Here is a 22,032-nt window from a genome sequence, read left to right on the forward strand (position 1 = left end):
AGGATGAAATGAGAAGGGTCCATTCAGCTGCTATGGAGCCAGCCTCGTATAGACACTGAATAATTCTTGGCCTCTGTCATCGGTGGCCAGCACGACTCCTTCCTTAAAGGGGCCCTACATCCAGAGACACGTCTTGCCCTTCGGCACAAGGCCCCAGCGTCTGCTCGGGTCCTGATGGTTTTACCCTCCAGGAGAGAGGGTGGAAATTTCCCTGCTCATCCTGAGCGGCAGACCCTGCAGTGAAGAGCTTCATTCTCTCTGCAGCACTGCCCTGGGCTCCCGCTTGCTTCTCACGTTCTGTCTCTCCACGCAGGACAGCCAGTCCTGGGAACCCTGCCCCTTTCCCTCAGGGTCCCCTCCATAGACCTGGATAGTGTTGCTCCCCCTCTACCTCCCAGCTGGGTGCAGAGGAGTGCTCCCCTCTTCTCCCGCTCGCCCAGAACCCGTGTCCTCCAGCACTCCCTGGAAACGTCAGGTCCTGGGAATTGCCGTCTTGCAGGTCACTCGTGACCCTGGGTGGGTTTCACGGCTTTTCCTTCAGCTGCATCCACTTGCACACCTTCAACGGAGACCTTATGGAGACTCCAGGCCCCATTGCACTCCCCAGACCGTCGTTGAGATGCTGTCCCCGTCCTGCTTGGGCACCCACCCCCTCTCCCTCCGCAGAAGCGTGGAAGGGAGGGTGAGAACAAGCCCCAGACTGGCACTCCTCTTCCCACATCTCCACTCCTGCAGGCAAGTGGAGGTGGAGAGTCTGCCTGCTATCTTCTCTGAACGCTGGGGTGACGTTATCTGGGTTTAAAACGGCCTCACGGCCAGCTTTTGAGACCAAGAGCCTTCCTGGATCCGAGGAAGCCTTCCCCTCCAGCGCACTCTCCAAACTGCGAGCAGCGTTTCCACCTGGTGGCTGTTCTCACTTCCTCCAGGACAGGCAGAGCTGGGATGGAACCGTGGCCTTGACCTCTGTGGCTGTGACTCTGTTGTCTGCCGTCTCCTCCCTCGCACCCTTCCCTGTCTACCGGCCCGTGTCCAAGGTTTTTGTTTGGCTCCGGTGGAAAATGCACATCAGCCCCGCGCAGAGCGTCCGTCGCAGACAAGCCCCAATAAAAAGCAGGCACTGTTTTAAAGCTTCCCACCATTCCTCCTCAGGGAACGGTATTTTTTTTTTCAACAGTTGTCTGAAACTTGCCCAATTAAAGCCTCCTTGGAGGCAAGGGGCTGCTTCCACGGGGCCGGCATAGCATGTGTTCCATAGAAGAAATTTTTTTTTTAAAGTAGAGAAGACAGGGGCTGGGGCACAAATACTCCTGAATTTGCAAGGGGGCCTCACCCCAGAGTTTAAGGCTTGGTTTCGCAGCTTCATTTTGTAACCTTGGACAAGTACCTTCTCCCTGCATCTCAGCTTCCTTACTGATAAAGCAAAGGCAACGCCTTCCCTCTCTTACACCTTATTCATAACCACAGAGGCAGGGCACCCGGGTGGCTCAGTCAGTTAAGCGTCTGCCTTCCGCTCAGGTCATGATCCCGGGGTCCTGGGATCGAGCCCCGCATCGGGCTCCCTGCTCGGCAGGGAGCCTGCTTCTCCCTCTCCCTCTGCCTGCCGCTCCCCCTGCTTGTGCTCTCTTAAATAAATAAATAAAATATTTTTAAAAAATAAATAAATAAGCAGGGAGGCAGAGCAAAGCGGGGACTGGAGGGTGTTAGTCGGAGACGTGACCCTGCACAGGATCTCTGCCTCTCTGACCTATTTCCTCATATAGTGAAGGAGCTCTGTTGTGCTGATTGGTCCCTTCCCACGTCTGGCCCCCTCAGGGAGGACAAGGTTCATCTTACTGTCAGATCAGGCAGGAGACACTGGCATAGCATCATGAGGAAGAGTGGGCATCTTGGTGGCTGGGGTGACCCTCAAGGGCTATCAGATCCCTCCACAGTGTCCAAACAGAGCTCCTGACTCTAGTCCAGGAAAGAGCGAGAATGATCCTCATCCATCTCTCTCTTCAGGCTCAGATTCATCACCTCAGGACAGCCTTCCCCATTGCCAACACACATCCATCGACTGCAGATCTTTGGCCACATGGGTAACCCATTAAACCCTTGCCAGCCTTTCACAAGGAAGCCCAGATTCCCCTTGGCAGTTGTCACCTTGGAAAGCCTGGAGCGGTGAGAGAGGGAGACCCAGCAGCGGTTGGAGAACAGCAGGGGGTTAGCAATAATACTGGCAGCCGGCATGGTTCCAGTCCTCCCGACATGCACAGCTAAGTGCTTTCCATGCATTAACTCACTTTAAACCCGGAGGCAACCTATGTGGAACATAGTATTTTTAACCCTATCTATCAGTGCAGAAATTGAGGCACAGAAAAGTAAAGTAACTTGCCCAAGGACACACAGCTCGGCAGGGGTAGAGCCCAGTGCTCAGCCCAGGCAACTGCACTCAAGAGCTCACTATGCTTTGCAGCCTCCTCCATAGATGGAAGGAAGCGGGAAGGAGACGCTAAAGGAAGGGTGGGTGCCCTGGTGGGGCCCGAATAAGGACAGAGATACCAAGAGTATACTGGGCCCCTGGAATGATAGGAGGTTCGATGCGGGGCAGAGGGCATCTCTAAAAGTAGTGTAGTCAGTCCAAACTGATGATGATGGTGGTGATAAGGAGAGCGCCAAATATTTATACAGCTCTCGGCACTCTGTTTCTACGTTCATTCGGGGAATTCTGTCAACAAGTACTGGACACCTGCTGTGTGTTGGGCAAACAATGAACAAAATGAATACTAGCCTTGCCCTCATGGAGCTCAACAAACAAACATGAAAATAAACATATAAGGGCAATCACAATCTTAGCTTTGTTGGTAGGATTATAAAATCCACACCTCAAAGCTTCCTCTCTCAGTGGCTTCACAGTTAGCCATGAGCATTTGGAAAATTAAGGTCATTTTCAGAAGGGAAGGGATAATGGTCTTGTAAGGGGAAGAGAGAACCAGGGATAAGTTTCTCTCTCTTACTCTGCTCATGGATACCCCATGCCAACATTTCTTAAAACTTCCTTCTTTGGCTCCTAAACATCCTTCCTCCTTAGCCCTTCTCTTTATCAACTTATTTATGGGAAGACAAAGTCGGTAAGAATGTGCTAGAAGCTGAGGTCTTGCTTGCTCCCATAATTGGCCTAGCGATCTGGCTCAGGCCCTCTGCTTGCAAGGGCTGAAGAAACAGCGGGGAGTAGAGCAGACAAGGTTTGATACACACGGGATGCAGATACCTGCAAGCCAGTGTTGGTTTACCAGTAAAAAATCCTCTTCCCTCCCAAATATTATACATCCGTGAGATGCCCAGCTGGCTATTATCATTCTCTCTGATCCAAAGTATTATCCCTGCTCATTGAAACTTGCTAAGACATTCATTTGCCTTCATGGTGTGCAGTCCCTGGAAGTACACATCCAGGCCATTCCAAGACGTGTTTAAAAATCAGGCACCATCCACGCAATGGAATATTATCTGGCAATAAAAACGAATGAAGTGCTGGGCGCCTGGGTGGCTCAGTTGGTTAAGCGACTGCCTTCAGCTCAGGTCATGATCCTGGAGTCCCTGGATCGAGTCCCGCATCAGGCTCTCTGCTCGGCAGGGAGTCTGCTTCTCCCTCTGACCCTCCCCCCTCTCGTGTGCTCTCTCTCATTCTCTCTCTCTCAAATAAATAAATAAAATCTTTAAAAAAAAAAAAAAACGAATGAAGTGCTGACACCTCCTACAGCATGCATGAGCCTGGAAAGCACGATGCTCAGTGAAAGAAGCCGGTCGCAAAAGGTCACGTGCTGAATGATTCCATTTATACAACATTTCCAGAATATGCAAATCTATAGAGACAAAAAGTAGAACATTGGCTGCCAGGGGCTGGAGGGAAGGGTGACTGGGGAGTGACTGCGAATGGGCATGGGGTTTCTTTCTGAGCCATGAGAATGTTCTGGAATTAGATGATAGTGATAATATTTGCACAGCTCTGTGAATATCCTACACTGAATTATATACTATAAAAAGGTGAATTTTATGATATAGAAATTGCACCTCAATAAAGCTGTTATTCAAAAAAAAAGTCGGGCGCCTGGGTGGCGCAATCGGTTAAGTGTCTGTCTTCGGCTCAGGTCATGATCTCAGCCTCCTGGGAGTGAGCCCCGTGGTGGGCTCCCTGCTCAGCTGGGGATCTGCTTCTCCCTCTGCCCCCCACCCTGCCCCGCCCCACCCGCATGTGCGCTTGAGCTCTCCCTGTCTGAAGTAAATAAATAAAATTTTTTTTAAAAAGTCATGCACTATCACTGTAGCTATGATGGATCTGCAGCTACCGATCTCACTGTATTAAATGAAAGGTTATGCAAGATTTACAGGATAAAAACCAGGCAGCATGCAATCATCAGAGGCTGAGTATATTTCTGTACAAGAAAATAAGTACATAGAGTCATTGTGTATGTAAGGATTATCAGATCAATCCATTAATCAACTTAATGATAATTTTTAAGTCCTTTCAAAGCAAAATTTTACATTAAATAGTACAGAAACGAAAACTTTAAAAGAAGCGTTCATAACTACATCAGGTGGTAAGTAGGGTTTTTTCCTAGGAAGTGAATATGCTGGTTCAAATTATCCCCAGAGAATTTCTGGCTGGGATCCAGCTATAGGTAGCATGTACTTGACATACAAACCCAAATCTTCACAATCAGTTGAATTGCTGGTGTATCTCTTCCCATTTACAAAAAAGCAGCCAAGACCAAAGAGGCTAGGAGACTTGCCCCCGGGTGCACCCGTAGGAAGGGACCCCACCAGTACTTAAACTCGAGTCTGCCCGGCTTCAAAGCCTGCATTTGCTCTTCTTCCTCATGCTGTGGCATCCCACGAATCAGCTTCCCTGACCCAGAGAAAATGGTATCTCCCTTTGCTCCTAGCCCCAAGTAAGCCGTGCTCGTCTATACAACACCAACAGGTGTACTTTAACCAAAACTTCAGATTTATCTTTAACCTTAAGACATTACAGTGTGAGCATAAACTGAAACAAAGAAATGCAGACACCGAAGTGGTGCGATTATCTTTTAGCTATCTTCTGAAGTCACTAAGAGGAGGACCGATGTCAGGGCTCATCAGACTTGTCACGGGCGCTTTCCCCACGTGGAAAGGGAACTGAACAGCCTGTGAGTAGAAGAAATTGACATGGAAAACGCAGGCGACAGGACATGCCGTGGCGGCGCATGTCCATGGGATTCAGACATGAGACACTTCGAGTCATTCAGATGGTCCCAGAGCCACAGTTCCAGGGGAGATGTTGTCTGCACCGTGAGCAGCACCCAGGAGAATCCTCGTGGGAGACAGGCTGGCGGCCCGAGCCTGTTCGGTGCCATAAACCTCACGGTGAGAACAAGGAAAGCGTATCTGCAGACAAATATTGCCATCCTATCGCTTTGTTTATTTTTGACTATCCCGTTTCTCAGGGAAACAGGAAATGTAAGAGAAAGGAATGTTTGTATTTTGGTAGGGCAGGTTTAGTTTAATTTTTCTAAATATGCCACCAGTATTTTTCCAAGACGCACTAAATGTGGGAGGAGGTGATGCAGAAGGTTCAGAGGTGGGATTCCAAGGGCAGAGAGCGTTAAGCTGGCTGGTGAAACCACGGACTTCACTCAGCAAACATTTCCTGGGCCCCTCCCTGGGTCTAAGGCAGTTTCGAGAATGAAGAAGGCAGGCGGGATCTCTATCTTGGGCACCTGGGTGGGTGGAGGGCCCGGTGACTGAGGTTAGGATACTGGAGGAGGAGAGAGCATTTTGGAGGGTTGATTCCTGAGGTTGCTTGGAAATGTTAAGTTGGAGGTGCCTGTGAGACTATCTTGGGGCTGGGTTTGGGAGGCAGGTTTATAATTCAGGAGAGGCCCCAAGGGTTCAATGATAAGCAACAACAGATACAGATCCACAGCTCCTCATAGGCTTACCATCCAGTAGGGAGTTAGACATTCGTCCAGCAATCACACAGATAAATTAAAAATGGCAAAAGTGCTAGGAAGGAGACAGAGGTGAGCAGGCCATGACCTAAGCAGAGAGGTGAGAACCAGCTTTTTGAGGAAGCAACATTAGAGCTGAGATCTGAAGCATAGCTGGGAGGAGCAGGGACAGGGTTCCAGGCAATGAGAACAGTGTGTGCAAAGGCCCTGTGGATGGAGGGAGCAAAGCGAGTATCAGGGCCAGAAAGAAATCCAGTAAGGCTGGGACAGAGGCTGTTGGGGGAATGTGGGTGAGATGGGGGTGGGAAAAGAGGCAGGGACCAGGTCCCCCAGAGCCCTGTAAGCTGTTGTCTCAACCTGTTCTCGGTCATCGAGGTGGGAATTTATGGGTTTGTCACAGCAGTATAGAATTGGAAAGGACTGTCAAAGGTCATCTTATCCATTCTCCTCCCTCCAGACAGGAGTGTCTTTGTGTGCAGTGCTTACATTCCAAGGAGATTCTGTTAGATACTGCATAACAAGGTTAAGGATTATCAAGCTGCTGTCGGGATATTTTTGTTCTCTCTTCTGAATGAGTCTTTTTTAAATGCCCAAAACAAACCCCGTTTCTGGGCTGCCCCATTTCTGTCAAAGGCTTCATCATGCTCCCTGCTCACAACCGGGGCCTCAGGCTTCCTTCCCCTCTTATCTCCCCTTCCTGTATCTAAGGACTGAATGAGTCCTGATGAACAGCCTTTAACGTCCCCCCTACCCAAGTCCCCAAGATCCCAGATGTGAAGGGAATGGGAAGTCGTGTGGATTGCTGCCCTACTACGTGCCGGCTCGGACATCTAACTCAGCATAAGCCTCTTCATTGGCAGTGAGCGTTTAGTGATTCACATCTATTATAATGTTGCCTCTTCAAGGATCTTCCTGTTTGGCAGATGAGGAAACTGAGTCACAGAGTGGTCAGTGACTTGCCCAAGGGCTCATAACCACAAGTTTTGGTACTAGATGTGAACTCTGGTGAGGGGGTGGGGGTAGAGGTGTCCCTCTGGCTCCACAGCTCATGGTATTCCTGCCGTGCCCTGAACTGTTTGGTTCTTACAGTAGCCGGCCTTGTCCTAATGAGTCCGCTGGCCTCCACCCACCTACCCAAGCCAATCAAATGAGTGGACCCCGTTTCTGGGCACAAGGGAAGCACTTGATGGTGCATAGAATGATTATCCAGAAGCAGCACCCTGTGGAAGCAGGGCAGTGGGCTCTGGCTAAATCCTAGGTCCCCCACTTTCTTACTGAGTGATCCTAGGCAAGAAACTTCACTTCTGTTGGCCTTCGTTTCCTTGTTTGTAAAATGCGGGTCAAAATCGGAGCTATCTCATAGAAGTGGCAAGAGATTTAAATGAGGTGATATATGTAAAGTGCTTAGCACCATGCCGCTACACTGTAAGTGCTCCAGAAATGGGAGCTGTTGTTACCACAGCCTCCAGAAGTCTTCCTAAACCTGGTTTGTATACGTCTACTCTGCACACAAACCCACAATGGCTGCCCAGTGCGCGCAGAATGCATCCCCAACTCCTACTCTAGTGCAAGCGTCCGCCACGCTTACCGCTCCCCATATTCCCACCCTAGTTCCCACCGCTTCCCTAGCAAGCGTCTGCTCAAACCAACTTTATCAACAGCTTGTCCCCAGATTCTTCCTGATTCTGCTGTTAGCACGTGATCTCTCTCCCTGCCATGGGAGGCTTTCTCTAACACCCATCCGACAATATACATCTACTATATCCAGTCCTTGTGTGGAGCCTGGAGATACAATGGTAAACAAACCATAAGAGACTCTTAACTCTAAGAAACAAACTGAGGGTCGCTGGAGGGGAGGTAAGTGGGGCGTGGGGTAACTGGGTGATGGGCGTTGAGGGCACGGGATGTGATGAGCGCGGAGTTATATGTAACTGATGAATCACAAAATCCTACCTCTGAAACTAATAATAAATAAACAAACAAACAAGCTAATCACCTTGTTTTGTGAGGGCGCCTACAGGGGAGTGGAAAGATGGACACAAAGGAAATGAACATAGAATTACAGCTGGTGCCTAGCACTATGAAGGGAAAGTTCAGAGCGTGATAGAGAAGACAATAGGAAGCACCTACTTAGACCTGTGGCCAGGGGAGCACTCTCTGGGGACAGAGCATTTCAACAGAGACGCCAAGTATGGGAAGGGTTTGGCCTTGTCTCAATCTTATATGTGCCCTACACAGCACAAAACACCATGCGAGCCACATGGTTCTCATGCAACTAGTGCCCACTGAATTGATTTGAATTAATATTATATTATTGATCATCAGGCAGAGTCTTTCAGAGAACGAGATCAGCATGTGCAAAGGCCCTGTGGCTGTAAGGGAGTGTGGCCCATTCAGTAAAGAACTGGAAGTCCTGTGGGTTGGTGCATAACTGGTAGGCAGAGGTTGGGGTGGGTAGGAGGAAGACACGCAAGACGAAAACAGAAGAAGTAAGCAAGAGCTAGATCAGGCGGAGGCTCACAGGCATGGAACGGAGGCCCAGCGCCTCACCGAAATCTTCCCAGACTTCTTTAGTCCTCAATTTCTTTCCTCCTGCAGATTCTTCCCGGCCTTGTTTTCTCCATACTTAGCCAGGACCAGACACTGAAGACATTTAAAGCTCCAGAGACTCATGAATGCAGAGGCAATTGCCTCCTTCTGGGGGAAGCTGCAGTGGGCCCCTCCGCACCCAGCTCTCCAACTCCATGGCTTGGAGAGGAGGTTGCTACAGCACTGATCCGGGCTCAGGCTACTCTGGCCCCAACCCCCCTCCCCCCCAAGTGACCAGCCAGCAATAGCCCTGGGCCATTTTGGCTTATTTTGGCTTCTTGGGAGACTTTTGAATAGGGCCCTTATCAGGGTGGGGATCTCTGGCTTTAAAAATTGATCTGCCCCTTCTAACCGGATGTCAGGCCTCTCACGCTATTGGGCAGTGCTGAACTCTGGGGCCCCTGGGGCATGTGAGCAGAGACAAGGAGCCTGCCAGAGGCTGGTGGGCCTCCCATCCCCAAGGGGACTAAATAAAGCTATTGTTGGGAAGAGAAGAGAGAAAATAGCCGACAAGATATTTTTTGTCCTCCGTGACCTATCTGTGTTAGGGGAGGGGCTGGCCTGTTGCAAAAGAGTGGAAATGGGAATGGCCTCTGGAACGCATTTGAACAGCTCGGGAAGGGAAAGAGCCTGAAAGGGGAGAGAAGCTCCACCATTCCTCACCTGTCTGACCTTGGGCAAATGGCTTGCCTGTGATCTCTTATCCATCTCACGGGGAGGGGACGATGCGGCCGTCTGTAGAGTGCCTGGTTACCATTCCTGGCTGTTACGAGACACTCCATAAACGCAGTTGTCATTGGCCTGGGAGATTGTCCCAGGGAGATTGTGGCACCCACTTTCATTCCCTGAGCTCTTAGAAACCACTTGAGAAACCTACCAGAATGTCTCCAAATTCTGCCACCTCTCCCCTTGAAAAGTTCTTGGCCTGGCCTCTAGGAATTAAGACACTTGTTTGTAAGGACACCTGTACAGAGATATTTGGTGGTCTTGCTTGTAGCAGCAGAGAAAGAGAGACAGAGAGACAACGTTACACAAATGTCTATTAATAGGGAACCAGCCAAAGAATTATGGCACCTGTGTCTTGTGGAATACTGTGAAGCTTTAAAACCGTTGGGTGAGGGGTGTACCTACTGACGTGGGAGAGGAAGTGTGCGTGGCATGATAGTCGATGAGAAGAGCCATTTTAGAAAAAACAAACATCAACCTCAACCATATATGTGTATACGTGTTTGCAAAGATTGAGCATGAAAAGCAATGGGCAGGAGTACACATTAGACACACCAGGCAGGTGAGACCAGTTACCTGGGCTGGGGAGTGGGGGAGGGATATAAGAAAAATAAAGAAGACCGTGGCAAAATAGGAGGGGAAAACTTTGGGTATAATGTTAAATGAGAAGATAGATATAAAGTTCTACCTCTAAGATTATTGCAGAATATCCCATTTTTTAATTGGATGTATAAATGGGGATTATAAAGTAATATGGACCAATACAAACACTGATTTGATTAGATGATGAGGTGGTGGAGAGTCCTCGTCTTGAATTTCTATGGTCATTTGAAGACTATTATTTCAATTTTTTTAAAGCATCACTTTAAAAACAGAGAGAAAAGAAAAACTCTTGGGAGTGCCCCCACTTTCTCCACCATCCCCAGCCCAGCCCAGGCCCAACCAGTGGCACTTGGCATTGGTTGTAATCACTTCCAGATTGGTCTGTGGCCTGTCAGTGTCTGTGGATACAATTCATCCTGCCTACCCTGGGCAGGTCACTCTCCCTTTCCAGATCTGAACTAATTCCCCACTGCCCATCCAAGCGACCCAGACTCTTGCCTTCAGCTTTGAAAGCCCCCAACAACCTGGCCCCAGATTGCCTTTCTTCTCTCCAACAGCAGCCTAGAGTCTTCCCAGCCAGTTCTAGAAAGAATGCTGTTCTAAGGACACCTGGGTGGCTCAGTTGGCAACGCTTCCTACTTTTGGTATCAGCTCAGGTCCTGATCTCACGGTTGTGAGTTCAGGCCCTGCGTTGGGCTCCACGCTGGGTATGAAGCCTACTAAAAAAAAAAAAAAGAACGCTGTTCTCAACCAAAGAAATGGCAAAGAAAATTTTCCCTTAGTATCTGGAAAATGCATTGCTTTAAACAATGTTTCAAAACACTTTCTTTGAAATTCTCATCCTATAAATTCTCAAATTTTTCTACATTGACTTTCTGTGTCCTATAAATCTAGATACAATGTCTCATTCCACTATTTCTTACAAGGAGTGTATTCCTCCAAGCTTAGTTACAAGTGTTGGAAAAGGGCATTCAGTTCAAATATATAATTCTATTCGGCAGTCGTGTCCACAGTGACTTTATGGCAGATAAACTCATGTTAAGTATCATAAAATAAATCCTCCCTTCCAGTGGGTCTTTGTTACTTAGAGCTCATGAAAAATCTAGACATAGGCCATGGGAAGACCAAAGTATTCTGCACTGTTCACCCCTTGAGGTATGGTGACCCATCCACAATCTACTCATCCTTCAGAATCCTTGTCAGAGCCTTCCTTTCTTATGGAGACGTGCTCATGACTCCACCCACCCCACCCTCCAGACTTGCTGCCATGCCACCTTGTTCAGCTCTTACACTGCGCAGCCCACCTCTCTAAAACAAGAAATCTTGGCTCCATCTTCTGTGTCCTGCACAGCATAAAACACAGTGTGTAAAACACTCACTCACTCAGTGAATTCATTTGATTTGATATTATTTTATGGATCAGGTTATGATTAGAAGAAAGAATTTATGGTACCCTAGATATGCAAGTGGTCCCCAGGGAAGTGTGCCTTGGTAGAGAGAGTGCTTGATGGAGAGTCAAAACTCATGGCTTTGACTTATTTTTTTTTTAAAGATTTTATTTATTTATTTATTTATTTTAGAGATGGGGGGAGGAGCAGAGGGAGAGAGAATCTCAAGCAGACTCCCCGCCAAGCACGGAGGCTGACGCGGGGCTCTATCTCACGACCCTGAGATCATGACCTGAGCCGAAATCAAGAGTCAGATGCTTAACTGACTGAGTCACCCAAGTGCCCCCAAAACTCATGGCCTTGGGCGCCTGGGTGGCTCAGTTGGTTAAGTGACTGCCTTCGGCTCAGGTCATGATCCTGGAGTCCCTGGATCGAGTCCCGCATCGGGCTCCCTGCTCGGGCTCCCTCCCCCCTCTCAGGTGCTCTCTCTCTCTCATTCTCTCTGTCTCAAATAAATAAATAAAAACTTAAAAAAAAAAAAAACTCATGGCCTTGACTTCTCGTTCTGCTATTGTGGGGCATGAAAACAATCACTTTTTACTCTTTGGGCTTCAGTTTCTAGGAGGACACACACAGGTATTATCCTATTGCTGCTATAACAACCTAAGCTGTCAAAAAGAACACCTCTGTATTATCTCACAGATCTGTAGATCAGAAGTCCAGGCTGGCCTGTCAAGGTGCTCTGCTTAGGGTCTCATAAAGCTGAAATCAAAGTGCCAGCACGCTGCATTTTCTTCAGGAGCTCAAGATTCGCTTCCAAACTCATTCCTGTTAGGGCAGATTTCAGTTCTTTGCAGCGAGGTACATCTAGAGTCCCCGTTTCCTTGTCGGCTATCAGCCAGGGGCCACCTTTGGCTCCGGGAGGCTACCCACATTCCTTCTCAAGTAATCACCCCCATCTCAAAGCAGGAATAGTGTGCTGAATCTCTCTCCTGCTTCGACTCTCTCTGCTTCTCCCTTCTGCCACCAGGCTGAGAATGGTTCTCTGTTCTTAGGGGCTCATGTGATTTGATTAGATCCTCCCAAATATCTCCATATTTTGGGGTCCCTTGTGCTATATAACATAAAACTATCCTTGTATGACAGTCTCATCACATTCGCAGCCCCCAGAGATTAGAGTGGGATGCCTTGGGGAGCATTCCTAGAAATTCTACCTACCGCCACATGGCAACATGGGGGTTAGGCAAGATGATTGCTAAGTTCCTTCAGATTTCCTTTGTTGGACTTCATTTCACCCCCTACCATACTATCACATAATGCCAAGCAGCAGCCTCTGCTCTCCTTCCTCCTTCATCCAGCCTGCCTTTACCTCTGTCCTCACTCCCACAAAACCGGCATTAGCTCCTTCCTCCTCTCAGTCCTACTTTACACTTTGAGTTTGAATCTCCCCTGGGTGCTAAGCAGTTTGACATTCCTTATTTCATTTCTTCTTCCGCCAGCTGTCCAATGAGTTAGGCAATATCATTCCCATTTTGCAGATCCAAGAACTAAGTTTTGAAGAGGTTAAATATCCAGCCCCAGATTAGAGGGTAAGTTTAACTCCAACATCCACGTTCTTTCCAGTACCTGTCAGTGTGTGGGGAGATAATGAGGCCAGGAGACGGGGAGGGGAAGACAGAGCACACGCATTCCCCCTCAACCCCCCCCCCACACACACTCCAGCTTAAAATGAGATGGAGATAAAGCCCCAGTAGTGACCTGGGCAGTTCTCGGACTGCTGGAGGTGCCCAGGGTCTGTGAGTGGATGGCCAGGTGTTACGACTCTGCTGGGGAACAAAAGCCATTTGGTGAAAATGTACCCATTCATTCCACTTCACATCCCTTGGGTTGGCAAAATTTAAGTCTTTCAGCCTCAGGTGTCCGGAGCTCTTTCCCTGCCTGTGGGAGCATAAGTCGGTACAACCACTTTGGAGAGCAAATTTGGCAATATCTGGCAAAACTGAGAAGAGCGTTGCCCGGCCACAGCAATTCCACTCCTGTGCACATGCCCCTGTGCACCTGCAGGGGAAATGAGTTCAAGATCTTCACTAGTATCATTTATCATTGGAAAAAATAGAAATCACCTAAATGTGCATCAGCAGGAAGTGGACAAATGGTAATGTGTTCATATAATTGAATACTATACAGCTGTAAAAATGAATCCAAGCTGTATAGAGGAGCCCGCATGAATCTCACAAATGTAATGTGCTAAAAAAGATCGTCAAGAATAGATTCTTTTGATACCACTTACATAAAGTTTAAAAATGTGGAGTGCATATTGTTTGAGAATCATATGTAATAGTTAAAATATGAATAAATGCGAGGCAATAATAAACACAGAATTCATATCATGATGATTACCTCTGGGTGGGAGGGAAGGGAGTGTGGTAAGAAAGTGTATCAGGGGGGCGCCTGGGTGGCTCAGTCGTTAAGCTTCTGCCTTCAGCTCAGTTCATGACCCCAGGGTCCTAGAATCGAGCCCCGCATCAGGCTCCTCGCTCTGCAGGAGGCCTGTTTGTCCCTCTCCCACTCCCCCTGCTTGTGTTCCCTCTCTCGCTGTATCTATCTCTGTCAAATGAATAAATAAAATCTTTAAAAAAAAAAAAAAGAAAGTGTATCAGGGACTTCGTCTATGGGGGTAGTGGTTATTTCTTAAGTGGGGTGCTGTCCATGATAATGCTCTTTAGGTATTTTTTCATATGTGAAATATTTTGTAATAACTATTAAACGGACAAGTAATCGCCACCAGGAAGATGCTTACCACAGAACAGTAAGTGGAAAGAGCAGGAAACAAAAGTGGATATTCAGTGTACTCCCAATGTAGAAAAAAGAAAAAGAAAAAATTGTAGATTAAAAAAAAAAGACCAGCAGATAATACACCAAAACTGTTAAAAATCTGAGAGTGATCTTTATTGTCTTCTGTATAATAACAACATAGCACTTTATTACATTTTCCAAACTTTTTATATAGTGAGTACATATTACTTTTGAAATAAAATATTGCCCTTTTTTTTAAAAGATGCATTTGTTGTCTCTAAGCACCAAGATGTGATAAATTTTAGCCTGGGGGGGCCTGGGTGGCTCAGTAAGTTGAGCATCTGACTCTTGGTTTTGGCTCTGGTCATGATCTCGTGGGTCATGGGATCGAGCCCCATGTCAGGCTCTGCACTCAGCCCAGCATCTGCTCAAAGATTCTCTCCCTCTGCCCCTCCCTCCACTTGTGCGCTCGTGCTCGCTCTCCCTGTCTCAGATAAATAAATCTTTAAAAAAAAAATTTAGCTTGAATAAGGGGGACATTTGTTTATTCCTCATTTACTGCAGGAAGCCCTGAGCTAGATCTTAGGGAAAACCTTTTCAGGCTTAGGGTCTGACAGGCCCACATTCACGTCCCAATTCCACCCCTTCCCAGCACCTGCCTTGAGTCTCAGTGTTCCTATCTGTGAAATGGTGATGACAAACCTTCCCTGCTTGCCTCATGGAGCCACTGAGTGGGTAAACAATGAGATGAGGCCCATCGAATGGCTCCGTGACCCACTGCAGAGCCTTCCAAAGCACCTACAGCAGCGCCCCTGTGTCAGACTAGACTCTGGGCACCAAGAGAGAAGAGCCGGGTTCTTCCTCTTAAAAGGCAGCCAGAGGGGCGCCTGGGTGGCTCAGTTGGTTGGGAGACTGCCTTCGGCTCAGGTCATGATCCTGGAGTCCTGGGATCGAGTCCCGCATCGGGCTCCCTGCTCGGCGGGGAGTCTGCTTCTCCCTCTGACCCTCCCCCCTCTCATGCTCTATCTCATTCTCTCTCTCAAATAAATAAATAAAATCTTTAAAAAAAAAAAAAAAGGCAGCCAAAGGATCAGGACAGACAGCACTGTCAGGAGACAATCCAGGACCGAGTGACGAGGACCAGGACAGACAGCACAGAGAGTAGGACATGGCCAGGCTGATCCAAGTAGGGGGGCCAGGCTGATCCAAGTAGGGGGACTAGGATGTCACTACTAAATAACTAGAAGGGATAACCTTTATCCTCAAGCACCTCCAAAAAGACTTGCAGACACCAAGCAAACACATCTCAAACAACATATGAACAGAATGAGGGAGGAAATGCATAGCCTAGGTTTGGACCTGGTGCCCTCACTTCCTAGCTGAGTGACCATGTGCATACTGCACCTAATCTTTTGAGCGCCCTCTCCTCTTCCATCATAAGGAGAGGCATGCATGCCTCCTAGGTCTTGCTAAGAGGAATGGTTGAATGAAGCACAGACTCCATCATCAGACACTTTCTCTGGGTCAGGCAGTGTTCTGGGAGCTGAGGATGCTACAGGGAACCAGAGGGACAAGTAGTGTGGCTCTCGAAGGGAGATGATACCGGGCAGTCTCTCAAAACAGTGCCCAACACGTGCACCCGATGCGTGTTTGTGTCCGTGGTGGCATGACCACTATTATTAAGAAACCTCATAGGGTGGCCTGGAGAGGGCTTGGGGGAGGGGTTAACGTAAGGCAGAACCATAATGGGAATCACGAAGCTGCCGTTCATTGGGTACTCAGAACGTAAAGACTTCACATATAATAATTTGTTTGATCCTCACAGCAACCCTATGGGATGGATACTCATCACCCCCATGTTACAGATGAGCAAACTGAGCCACAGATCCATGTAGAACTTGCCTGAGGTTGCACAAGTGGGGAAGCCAAGATCCGAAACCACTCGCTTTGCTCCTCCCTGCCGTCTCTCGGTGGGTGCCCCAGGCAGGCTGCTTTTAAGAGCTCAGGGCTTCTTTTGGAAGCCCAGATTGCTGGCATTTTGGGTGTTCAAGCTGCAGCAGGATGACCATCTGTCAAAGCGTTCTTGTGGGGATTCCGGGTAATATCAGATGACTGAATATTTCTACAGAAAAGACGGTGCCCAGAGTCTCTCAGTGGCACTGCTCTGGGATGCTAACGAGTGATTTCCTCTTGTCTCTTACAGCTCACAGCGCCACACTTCCCCATGGTTGTCAAGCTGGGACACGCCCACGCTGGAATGGGAAAGGTATGAGAAGCAGCTCTTATACTGGCCTTCATACCCACGCAGCCTCCCCAGACTACCTGTTCCCCTCTCCCTCTGTCCCCCTCCAGACCCATCTTGGCTCAGGATGCACCCTGTCCTCCCCCCACCCCTCCTCTGAGCTCCCATAGCATGGAGCGTCTCTCCAGCTCGGTCTATACCCAATGAACCCTGCCAGGAGTTGCTAGTTAATTGTTTCCTATGATTGTGGATTCGGAGCAATGAATGTAAAGCATTTTATAGATGCTGATTCTTTTGTTCCCATCCTCATTTCCACGGCTGCTCTCTAAGCTCCTGTCTTACCCATCTCCCCGCCACGTGCAGGGCCAGGACCTAGAAGGAGGCGAATACATATGGCTCCGTGGAGACGCCCCTGGAGTCAGTTAGCTTCTGCAAGAGTAAATTATATATTTTTCACAGGCACAGCTGACATATTTGTCATAATTGGTCAGATCTTTCAGTCGCAAGTGTAGAAACGCAACTCAAATCAGGAAGCAAAAGAGAATCCATTGGTTTGAGCCACCAGGAAGTCTGGGAGAGTTCTTGAAAGGTCTGGGCAGAGCTGGATCCCGGAGCCCAAGCAAAGCCATCAGACCTAGTCTCCTGTATTTCTTGACCCTGTTTATCTCTGCCTGGTGTTTTCTTCAGATAGTCAAGATGGCTGTGGGTGGCCTACCCTGGTCCCCAAGCTCGCTGCCGCAGAGGAAGAAAGACCGTGTCTCTTTCCAGCATCTCTGTGTAAATCCCATGGAGGCCTTGCTTGGGTTCCTGGGCCCACCTCCTAACCAGCACATGTGGAGATGGTTGCAGCCCCAGTTGAACTGTGTGGATCAGGGTGCCCACAGGAAAGGGAGATTTACTCCTAAATAAGAGCGGTGGGAATGTGGGAAAGCGTGGGGGCCACCACAGGCCACCTCTCAAGTCTCTGGCTCAAATAAATAGAAACCTTGATCTGAGTAGGCCCAGCCCAGCCCAGCCATAAATAATCCCGCACCTGGCGCCTTTATTCTTCCCCACCCTATTATGCCTTCTGTGTCATCTCTCCCCACCTAAACTCCATCCCCTTCAGGCAGCAAAGGGTGGAAAGGGCCAGACGGGTCAGGGCACGACCCACAGCTCTTACATTCGTGTGAACTTGAACAAGTTGCCATCTGACCTCTCTTGGCCTTTTCTGTCGAGTGGTGATGATTCTAACAACTGTCTTTAAAAGAAGTCCTCCCTCCCTCCCTTCCGTCTTCCTGAAAGGGCACACCGTGAGGGCAGGGGTCTTGCCTATTTGTCCACTGCCATATCCCTGGCCCAGTGGGGGCCCAGTGGCCCCTCAGCTTGTTGGGCAAGCAGATGGATGAGTGACTCCCTCTTTAGACACGTCCCTGTGTCTGTGCCCCACTGCCCCTCCTCCTGAGCCCCCCTGCACCTCTGCACCTGGGCTCCGGCCCCTCCACTCCGCTGAGGGGTTCCTTTAGTCCTCAGCGACCCTCTGCTGCTGAGTCAACGGGCACTTTTCCATCCGTATGGGAGCTCCCCTCCCTGTATCTCTTAAAGCTGCTGGCCATCCCTTCTGCCTGAAACTCCTTCTCCAGTGGCCTTTGACTCATGCTCCCCTCCTGGCTCTCCTCTGTCTCCACCACTCCTTCACAGTCTCCTTCGCGTTGTTTTCTTGCTGCCCCGTCTTTAACGTGTCTGTGCCAACGGCACACGCCACCTGAGCACTCATCTGCCCTCTCAGCTCCCACGGCCACCTGCACACCACCAACAGCCCCTGGGTCACATTTCCCATCCAGAGCCTCAGCTCTTATATCCAGTTCCCTCCTCTACATGCCCCCCTTGTCTCCCATGGAAACCTCAGACGCTAACCGTCCCAGACAGCCTGCTCCCCCTCCTCGCCCTCCTCCTCCGCCTCCTGTGGCTGGCTCTGCAGCAGGAACCACCAGAAATCTGGGTGTCCTGGGAGCCCTGGGAGTCCTCTCCTTCCTCCACATGCAATAGGTCCTCAAGTCTTATCACTTGCTTTTGTTAATGTTGCTCAAACCAGTCCCTTTCTTGCCGCCCACTGCCACCATCTTGGACAACTCTAGTAAAACTAAAGAGTTCCCAAGAATTAAATTCTGTTTCTCAAGCTTCAAATAATCCCCAACAGGGAATACTTAAAGAGACTGATGCAATGCTCAGGGGAGGGGGTGGTCTGAAACTCAGGCTCACCAGGGAAGCATGGACAGGAGGACACATATCCAAGGATAAAAAGTGTCACTGGCCAGAATAAACTAGGGTTTGCAGAAATGCTGACATCAAGGGAAGAGGGGTCTTCTCCTTCAGTTTGGGATGAGAAAACTATCTGGAATGGCCTGGACATGCCGACTGAGCAGATGATGTCATATTCATGTCTGAGAGGGAGAAAAACAAAATTGGTACCTTCTATGGTACTTCTACTTCTCTCAAGAAGGAAGATCGTCTTCCTGAGAACAGCAAAGGGAACCTTCCTAGGAGAAAACTGGTGAAGAGGTTGCCAATGGACTCAGTGTTGGTGGAAATCCACCTAGGTCCCTGCTGACCCATCGTCAATTATATTTCTCTCCTTTGTTCGTATATATTGATTAGTGCCTACTTGGTGCTGAGAATCAGAAGATAAATAGGACGCAGTTTCTGCTGTCAAGGACTTGGGGAGACAGGCACGTAAATAGGTATAATGTGTGTTGGGGGTCTGATAGGGTGTGCAGTAAGTACAGGGATTGAAGGAAAGAGCTTAATTATAGCTAGAGGATAGAAGGGTGGAAAGAAGCTCTGCATCTGAGGAACTGTACATGGTTTGCTGTGCCTGGAGGTAGAAGGAGTTCTAGCAAACAAGAAAGACCCAAAGACAAGAAAGATGGGCTGACTGTCTTTTTTTTTTTTTTTAAGATTTTATTTATTTATTTGACAGAGAGAGAGAGATCACAAGTAGGCAGACAGGCAGGCAGGCAGAGGGAGAGGGAGAAGCAGGCTCCCCGCTGAGCAGGGAGCCCGATGTGGGGCTTGATCCCAGGACCCTGGGATCATGACCTGAGCCAAAGGCAGATGCTTAACAACTGAGCCACCCAGGCGCCCCTGATACTGTCTTAACAAAGAATAGAGTCTGTCACAAGGCACAGAAGTCAAAATATATTGAGATGCTATGCAGTGTGGGTGGGGGCATTAAGGTAGGAGGTAATCATGGGGAGCACCATGGGTTCTTCAGAAATCAGTCAGTCTAGACCAACGGTTCTTATGGAGGGAGGGGAATTCTGCCTCCATGGGGCAATTTTGGTTGTCACAACTGGGGGGTGAGGCTGGTACTACTGACATCTGGCATCTACTGAGTGGAGACCAGGGATGCTGCTGGGAACAGCCCATGATGCCTAAGACAACCCCACAGCAAAGAATTATACAGCCCAAAATGTCAATAGTGTCTAGGTTGAGAAGCCCAGGACAAAACTAATTTCATTTCCTTTGTTGAAAGTTTTACCAGACCAGAAACCAGAGGAAGCAATGGTTATTACACAGTTCAACATGCTTCAAAGTCTGTTCCAAAGAATTATAATTATTCAGATGCTAAAGCCTATGTTGGTCAAAAAGGTTTGGAAAATCCTTTAAAGTAAGTTTTTATTTTATTTTTTAATATATTTTTTATTTAAATTCAATTAATTAACATATAGTGTATTATTAGTTTCAGAGGTAGAGTTCAGTGATTCATCAGTCTTATATAATACCCAGTGCCCATTACATCACATGGCCTCCTTAATGTCCATCAGCCAGTTACCCCATCCACCCACCACCCTCCCCTCCAGCAACCCTCAGTTTGTTTCCTATGATTAAGAATCTCTTATGGTTTGTCTCCCTCTCTGATTTCATCTTGTTTTATTTTTCCCTCCCTTCCCCTATGATCCTCTGTTCTGTTTCTTAAATTCCACATAGGAGTGAGATCATATGATAATTGCCTTTCTCTGATTGGCTTATTTCACTTAGCATAATACCCTCTGGTTCCATCCACATCATTGAAATGGCAAGATTTCATTTTTTTCCTGATGGCTGAGTAGTATTCCATTGTATATATATACCACATCTTCTTTATCCATTCATCTGTTGATGGACATGTGGGCTCTTTCCATAGTTTGGCTATTGTGGACATTGCTGCTATAAACATTGGGGTCCAGGTACCCCTTCAGATCACTACATTTGTATCTTTGGGGTAAATACCTTGTAGTGCAGTTGCTGGGTCATAGGGTAGCTCTATTTTCAACTTTTTGAGGAACCTCCATACTGTTTTCCAGAGTGGCTGCACCAGCTTGCATTCCTACCAACTGGAACTTAAGAGTCATAAATTTGCTTAGGATACACTGTTGGGGTAAAAGAACATGAAAGATGTGCTGAATTCCACAGACTTAGCTAACTGCAGAAACCTTTGGCCATTTTTTTATTGTGTCCTTTTATTAATTTGTAACTCTTTCCATATTAAGCACATTAAACCCTTGTCATACTTTGCAACTTTTTTTCTCCAGTTGACAGTTACATGTCCATTTTCTTACTCAGTTTTTAAGCATTTTTAAAGGTGTTTTTTTTTTTTTTTTTATGTAGTCAAATGTTTCCATCTTTGGGAGGCAGTGTGTTGTAGTGGCTACAGGTGTTGATTTGAATCTAGCAAGTAAGTTATATAGCCTCTCCCACCTCAGTTTCTTCAAATGGACAATGCAGGTAATCATAGTAGCAACCTCATAAGTTGGTTATGAGGATTAGAAGACGTGATGCAGGTCAAGCACACAGCTCTGCACCTGGAACATGGTGGGCATTCAATAAATATTAGCTGTCATGAGTATTAAGAATGTTCAGGGGTGCCCAGCTGGCTCAGACGATGGAGCGCACCACTCTTGATCTCAGGGTCTTGAGTTCGATTTCCACAATGGGTGTAGAAATTACTTTAAATAATTAATTAATTAATTAATTACTTTTTAAAAAAGAATGTTCAGACATGCTCTGGGGTCCTAAAATCCAAAATTGAAGTCAATAAAGGAGATATGACTAAACAGCATCATCTGTCAGAGACTCTATTCCATTTGGCTGTAATTTCAGTATGAGTCAGATAAGGAGTTGCCAAAGCCTCTAATCCATAAATATGCAAAAAATAGATGAAAATGGGCTCACCCTCATTAGTCATTAGGGAAATGCAAATTAAAACCTCAATGAGATGCCACTGTGTAACCACCAAAAGTTCTAAAATTAAAAAGATGAGTAGTGCTAAGCATTGGCAAGGACATGGAAGAATTGGAACACACACACACAACTACTGGAAGTGCGAATCATTAAAACTGCTTTGGAAGACAGGTTGATGTTATCCACTGAGAAGTTACACAGAAGTTCTGTTAGGTATAGCCAGCCTAAATGCATGTGTCTGCTCACCAGTGTTTATAGCAGTTTGTTCATCATTGCCAAAACCCGGGCACAGCCCACGTACCCATTAATAATAGATTAGATAAATAAATTACAGTATACTCAGACAAGTGGTTGCTTCCAGCGATGAGAATGAATGAACTACAACTATATGTAACAATCTCACACACTTATTTCATTGAGTGAAATAAGTCACATACAAAAGAATGCCTAGTTGAATGGTTCCATTTATAGAAAACTCAGAACCCAGGGCAACTAAACCATAACGTGAAATGGGATACGT

The 22,032-nt window shown here is 47.6% G+C and overlaps 1 protein-coding gene across 2 annotated transcripts in view; it reads left to right on the forward strand.

Annotated features, from left to right (window-relative positions):
* SYN3 (synapsin III) overlaps positions 1 to 22,032 on the forward strand; it is a 410,509-nt gene that overhangs the window by 323,189 nt on the left and 65,288 nt on the right. For both annotated transcript variants that reach the window (XM_034987637.1, XM_034987638.1), the window contains one exon: positions 16,272 to 16,334. In XM_034987637.1, coding sequence (XP_034843528.1) covers positions 16,272 to 16,334 — 63 coding nt within the window. The remainder of the gene's footprint in view (positions 1 to 16,271; positions 16,335 to 22,032) is intronic.

This window comes from Mirounga leonina, unplaced genomic scaffold (genome assembly GCF_011800145.1).
Source record: "Mirounga leonina isolate KUSES-001 unplaced genomic scaffold, KU_Mleo_1.0 Mir_418, whole genome shotgun sequence".
NCBI classification, from domain to species: Eukaryota; Metazoa; Chordata; class Mammalia; order Carnivora; family Phocidae; genus Mirounga; species Mirounga leonina.